Source organism: Leopardus geoffroyi, chromosome D1 (genome assembly GCF_018350155.1).
Source record: "Leopardus geoffroyi isolate Oge1 chromosome D1, O.geoffroyi_Oge1_pat1.0, whole genome shotgun sequence".
NCBI classification, from domain to species: domain Eukaryota; kingdom Metazoa; phylum Chordata; class Mammalia; order Carnivora; family Felidae; genus Leopardus; species Leopardus geoffroyi.
Genome location: NC_059329.1, coordinates 77,704,453 through 77,711,012, shown reverse-complemented (window position 1 = coordinate 77,711,012; position 6,560 = coordinate 77,704,453). Strand labels below are relative to the sequence as shown.

The following is a 6,560-nucleotide window of genomic DNA, read 5'->3' as shown; positions in this document are numbered from 1 at the left end:
GGGAGCAAATAGATGGGAGAGAAATATTCATAATATAATTCATAATACATGTATATTACATAATACATGACAAAGCTACAAAGCTCTCATATCCTTAAAAAATATACAATTCTGATGGATCAGTGAGAAAAAGACATCTTCCCTACACCTATAGCTGAGTACTTGAATAGACACTTAAAAAAGAAGATACCCAAATGGCCCATAAGCATGTGAAGAAAATGTTTGATACCATTACTCACAAGAAAGTGCAAATTAAAACCACAATATCGGTTCAGTGGGATCCCAGCAGCAGCTGCAGTGGCTCTCGTCTTTTCTGACTGTCCTTGCTATCTCCCTTTCGCGTCCGGAAACATGGCCCCTGGTGTGGCAGTCTCTGATTGTGTCATTAAAGTCTTCGATGACATGAAGTTTCAAAATTCTTCAACACCAGAGGAGGTGAAGAAGCACAAGAAGGTGGTACTCTTCTGCCTGAGCAAGGACAAGAAGAACATCATCCTGGAGGAGGGCAAGGAGATCCTGGTGAGTGATGTGGGCCAGACCATAGACGACCCCTATGCCACCTTTGTCAAGCTGCTGCCAGACAAGGACTGCCGCTATGCCCTCTGTGATGCCCCCTACAAGACCAAGGAGAGCAAGAAGGAGGACCTGGTGTTTACCTTCCGGGCACCTGAATGTGCACCCTTTAAGAGCAAAGTGATTTATGCCAGCTCCAAGGACGCCATCAAGAAGAAGCTGACAGGGATCAAGCGTGAATTACAAGCAAACTGCTACGAGGAGGTCAAGGACCAGTGCACCCTGGCCCAGAAACTGGGGGGCAGCGCCTCATCTCCTTTGTGAGCCCCTTCCAGCCCCCTGCCTGGAGCATCTGGCAGCCCCAGACCTGCCCGTGGGGGTTGCAGGCTTCACCCTTCCTGCCAGACCGTAGGGGCTGGGGGGATCCCAACAGGGGGAGGGCAATCCCTTCACTCCAGTTGCCAAACAGTCACCTCACCACCTGGACCTTCCTCCTTCCTCCATCCCTGACGGTTCTGGCCTTTCCAAACAGTTCTGATTCCTCTTGGGTTGAAGCCAACCAAGTTCCCCCCAGGCACCCCAGTTTAGGGGGGGCTGTATTTTTTTTTTAACGATACCGCATTCCCCACCTGTTCCTCCCTTTTCCTGTGCTGCCAACTTCTAACTGCAATAGTGACTCTGTGCTTGTCAGTTTAGTTCTGTGTATAAATGGAATGTTGTGGAGATGACTCCTTGCACTGCTGGTTCACCTCCTTTTGCCCCTAATCTTCGCCACTCATGGATGCAGGACCAGTAAGGGACCTTCAATTAAAAAACAAAAACCACATACACACACACACACACGCACACAATATCACTGCACTTGAATCAGAATGGCAAAATATTAAAATTTTTTCAATGTTTATTTATTTTTGAGAGAGAGACAGAGACAGAGCACGAGTGGCAGAGGAACAGAGAGGGAGACACAGAATCCGAAGCAGGCTCCAGGCTCTGAGCTGTCAGCACAGAGCCAGACGTGGGGCTGGAACTCATGAACCATGAGTTAACTTAACACTTAACTGACTGAGCCACCCAGGTGCCCCATGAATGGCGAAAAATTAAAAACAAAACAAAAGCAAAAGCTAACGATACCAAATGTTGGGGCAAGTGAAACTCTAATATTTTGGAAAACTTTCTAATAAAGTTAAATGTGCACTCACCTAATAACCTAACCATGCCACTTCTAGATAAAAAGTAAAAAGCTGTGTTCATAAAAAGACTTGTACAAAATGTACACAGTAGCTTTAATTGTAACAATCCTAAGATGAAAACAACCTACATATTTAGCAACAAGAGAATGAATGGATAATGACAACAGGTTACTGTGAAGTAACAAAAAGGAAAAAACACAATGTGGTCAACTATCAGAAATGATTTTGAACAAAATAGGTCATACACAAGAGTCCCTCCTGTATGGTTATGTGTTTTGAATTTCAAGAACAGACAAAATTAATCTATGGTGATAGAAATTAGCATAGTGACTACTTCTGGATGATTTAGTAGTAGCCACATTGAGGGGAATAGGCAGGAGGGGACTTTCTAGAAGATGGACATGGTATAGATCTTGATCTGGGTAGTGGTCATGTGGTGTATATAAAGGGCAGCACAAGAGCAGGATGTAGAACAGGTTTTACATTAGACTGTATGTAAATTATACCTCAATTAAAAAAAAATTGTAGGGGCGCCTGGGTGGCGCAGTCGGTTAAGCGTCCGACTTCAGCCAGGTCACGATCTCGCGGTCCGTGAGTTCGAGCCCCGCGTCAGGCTTTGGGCTGACGCTCAGAGCCTGGAGCCTGTTTCCGATTCTGTGTCTCCCTCTCTCTCTGCCCCTCCCCCGTTCATGCTCTGTCTCTCTCTCTGTCCCAAAAATAAATAAAACGTTGAAAAAAAAATTAAAAAAAAAATTGTAGGGAAATGATCAAATGGAAAATTTGAAATGGTGTAGCAGACCTCGGTAAACTTCTGGCACTTTTCCCCCCAGAGACTGATGTCTTTTCCCTCCTTGTTCTCTTCCTCTCCCCTCTTTCCCTACCCTCTCCTTCCCTCTCCCCTTCTCCTGCCCTTCCTTCTCCCCCTCTTTGTAAGCTGCTTATGTATAGGTGGGTTTTTTTGTTTTTTTTTTTTTTGTCTATAGGATGAACCTAATTGATAGGAAGAGGGTGACCCAAAAAGGGTCACCTTAGACAAGTTAACCATATATTGTCCAAAAAGCAAGACATTTCTGAGAATGTAAGGATGCTCTAAAACTAATTAGATATTTTAAAACTATTTGTTTATTACCCCCGAATTGTTCTTAATATGCTTAGACTATCTTCAAACTATTTTAAAAATAAATTAAAAAATAAAAATAACAAATATTCCTAAAAGTTAAAGCAAATAAATAGATATCGCCCTACCCTTCATTATGTTGGCTGAGCAATAAAAAATAAGATAAGCATAACAATTATTCTTAGTATATTTTCACATACTTTAATCAGTTTCTTGGATGTACCTATCTTTAGGATTGTGTCACTGATATTTTTCTGAAAAATGTATTTTAATATAGTCTTATTAAAGCTTTGATAAAAGCTTTGGGTTAATAAATTTGAAAGTGCTGACATCTTCAATTGACTTTCCTTTGGTGGCTCATGTTTTTAACTGGAAAAAAAATCTCTCCTGTGTACAGAGGTACTGGGTAGGCTCAGAGAAAATGGTTCTAGATGAAGTATATTCTCAATTTAAGTTTTGTTTTGTATTTAAATGTGTAAGTAGTTCCACTTAAATATTTTCACTGTACTGTCTTTGTGTCTTTATTCATATTTCACCTTACATATTTTTACAAGACAAAATCATACAATTAGTTTTCTCTGTTTATGATTGTTTTTTGCAAGTTTCATCAAAATTAGATGTTTAGCACAGAAAGCCTTCTCAGGTTCATTCCAATTTTGCACAGAAGATAAATATATTGAATTGAAAATAAGAGCTCCATTAAAAGACTCTTCAAAAGTCAAGCCATATTAAAATGCCCTTATAGAATTTCAGAATACAGAATTATATTTGTACATATCTTTTGATTGCCACTAACCCCACTAGCTGGTGGTCTGATGGATTTTTACACTTTGCATGCTGTGGCACAGGAAAAGTGACTAATGTGTGCAGTAGCTGAGAGGTGTCACAGAATCAAATAATTGTCCACTGGTACCTCAATCCAGAGGAGTTAGCTTTCCCTGGTGTCTTGAGTCTGAGGTTCCTTTGTTTTATGAACAGCTGTCCTTGAAATGGGGTTCCTGAGAAAGATCATGAAACCAGAGAGGGATTATCACTAGTCATATTTCAAATTTATCTTCCCACTATAGCGAGTATTCTGTTAATTGCCCATGTGGCTCATACACTGCCGGGAGAGACCATGGCAGAGATTGAGAGCAGTTAGTGGAGGGGAGTCTGCCAAATCCATTCTAGCATATTCTTATACAGTTATTAATAATGAAACTTCATACGAGATGAGAAACATGAAACAAAAACTAACGTGGATGGGAAGTCAAACACGTCAATGCAGACTGTTTTAGATACGGTAGGGTGTATGGTCACTGTAGCTTTGGGGCCTAGGTCAAGCTGGGAAGGTCATCACCTTTAGAGTTGCCTGGAAATACACAGAGCCAAAGAGAATAGATTAAAGCATGGCTAAGGGGAAGAATGAACTGAGTATCTTAGGGGGACTAGAACAGGCATCAAGCTGTAGAAGGGCTAGTGAAGCATGATAATAAACATTGTGGTCAGTACCAATTTAGGAAAAGGCTCAGGACACGTAGTGAAAAGTATGTGGCAAGGCATATGTGATTGGAAGCTAACTATGTGAACCCTAAGCACGAGGTAGGATATAATAAGTATTAACAATAACAATAACAAAATAACTTATTTATTGGGCCAGTTACTCTACTAGGCATCTAATCAATACAACTATCAGCAAGATTTGCATTAATATCTCCATGACACAGATGAGAAATATGGAAATAAAGGAGAGGTAAGGAATGATTAGGGGAAGAATGCAGGAGTTGAATCCCAGATCTGTTCTGCTCCAAAACACACATGCTTTCTACTATGGCACTCTCGTCTCCCTATTTGTTTTACATGGAACTAAACTCTGAAATTTTGCAACCTGAGCTGCCCATCCCACTATTTTTATCCTTCCTCTCAAATTTGACCTTTACATTGACTCAGGCTTGGATTCAAAGCAGCTGAGTTACTTGAATATATAGGAGTCATGTTGGCTTACTCTTTTAGAATCCATGTCTGTTTCACACTTAACTCCATTCTGACATACTTGCTGTAATCTCTACTTCCTTGTAGAGTCTGGGATGTAGTTCAGGCCCTTGTTTCACCTGTGAGCTCCCTTATTTTGGATCCTAGACCAAAGAAATCTGGGGCCCCTTCTCAAACTTTGGCATTTAAAATTTTTGTTAAAAATAAACTGAAACCATGGGGTGCCTGGGTGGCTCAGGCTAAGCATCCAACTCTTGGTTTTGGCTCAAGTCATGATCTCACAGTTCATGGGTTCGAACCCCACATCAGGGTCTGTGCTGACAGTGCAGGGCCTGCTTGGGATTCTCTCTCTCCCTGTCTGTCTGCCCCTGCCCTTTCCCTGGTCTCTCTCTCTCTGCCTCTCTAAGAAAAAATAAATAAATAAACACAATCATAATTATTGAGCTCTGTACAGCCCCTTTAGGAAAATTCATTTTTCCCCTCCAGTGACATAGAAAAAGCACCATAAAAAGAAAACAGAAGATGGGGCACCCACGTGGCTCAGTCGGTTAAGCAGCTAACTCTTGATTTCTGCTCAGGTCATCATCTCACAGTTCGTGACATGGAGCCCGGTGTCGGGCTCCACACTGACAGTGCAGAGCTTGCTTGGGATTCTCTCCCTGCCCCTACACTGCTTGTGTGCTCTCTCTCTCCCCGCCTCTCAAAATAAATAATAAACATTAAAAAAAAAAAAAGGAAAAAAGAAGAATTCTTCACCTATTCATGGTTTTAGACCTGAATTTAGCTTTGTCCTGCTCTTAAAACATCTGATCTCGCTTCATTGCTACGTCTCCTATTTCTTGTTTTATCTTTGTTGGGACTTGGCATTATTTTCCCGGGTTTTCTCTTGACCATATTAGTTTATTTTCTCCTTAAAGTCTCTTTAAATTGGTACCTCCCTATGGGTAGCACATTCACAAAATTTGCTTCAGTGTCCAAGATGCGATAATCCCCGAGTAAATGCAACCTGATTCAAAACTGATAGCTCCAATTGAGAGGCTATGTATAATTGTTTGACAATAACACTAAGAGAATTAAAAATCAAATACTACTGTGGCCTCAAATAGCTTCAACCCAGTGATATCTGCCTGTATCTAATGTCCTGATAAAATTTGCTTATAAAAAGCAAGTAGAGGGTTAAACTTGGGCCTTATCTATATCCACATAAAGAAAATTAATGAAACTATAAACTTTTAGGGCCGATGACCTGGCAGACTACAGATAGAAGTCAGTCTTCTCAAGAAACAAGGGATGATGTTATGAAAAAAACATCTGGTAGAGTCTTTAAAAGTCTGCACACTGTTTAAGGTTCTCATTAACTATAGGACAAGCATGTTCTCTTTCAGAAGTTTGAGCAGGAACAACCACCATGATGGACTTCAGGGGCCTGTGTGGTGGCCTAGCTTAGAGATGGGCAGCAGGAAAAGCCTGAATCTGCCAGTTTGGGGACCTCATGGGCCCTTGCCCTAGGAAGAGATGCAAACTGTCCATGTGAACAATAGCCATCTCTCTGCTTGTAGGGTAAAAGCCACTGCATTTTTATGTCATCACTTGTGATTTTCTCTTTTTACAATGTATTAATCATTTCACTTGTTGCTTACTCTCTTTATCACATAATAATTGTTCAACCTTGGACAAGAGTTGCAATCTCTTTGAGCCTGTATTTGAAGGTATAAAATCAGAGGATTGTATTAATCAGGTTTTCTCGACCTTGGTGTTACTGACATTTG

The 6,560-nt window shown here is 40.9% G+C and overlaps 1 protein-coding gene across 1 annotated transcript; it reads left to right on the top strand.

The window, feature by feature from the left end:
- Positions 1-267: 267 nt before the first annotated feature.
- Positions 268-1,241, top strand: LOC123602592 (cofilin-1-like). The gene has a single exon (XM_045487058.1). The coding sequence runs from the start codon at positions 352-354 to the stop codon at positions 835-837; it is 486 nt and encodes a 161-aa protein (XP_045343014.1). The 5' UTR covers positions 268-351; the 3' UTR covers positions 838-1,241.
- The last annotated feature ends 5,319 nt before the right edge of the window (positions 1,242-6,560 follow it).

Bases quoted from the DNA above. Each gene is read 5' to 3' on its own strand.
- LOC123602592 (XM_045487058.1), top strand. From the start codon at position 352: ATGGCCCCTGGTGTGGCAGTCTCTGATTGTGTCATTAAAGTCTTCGAT.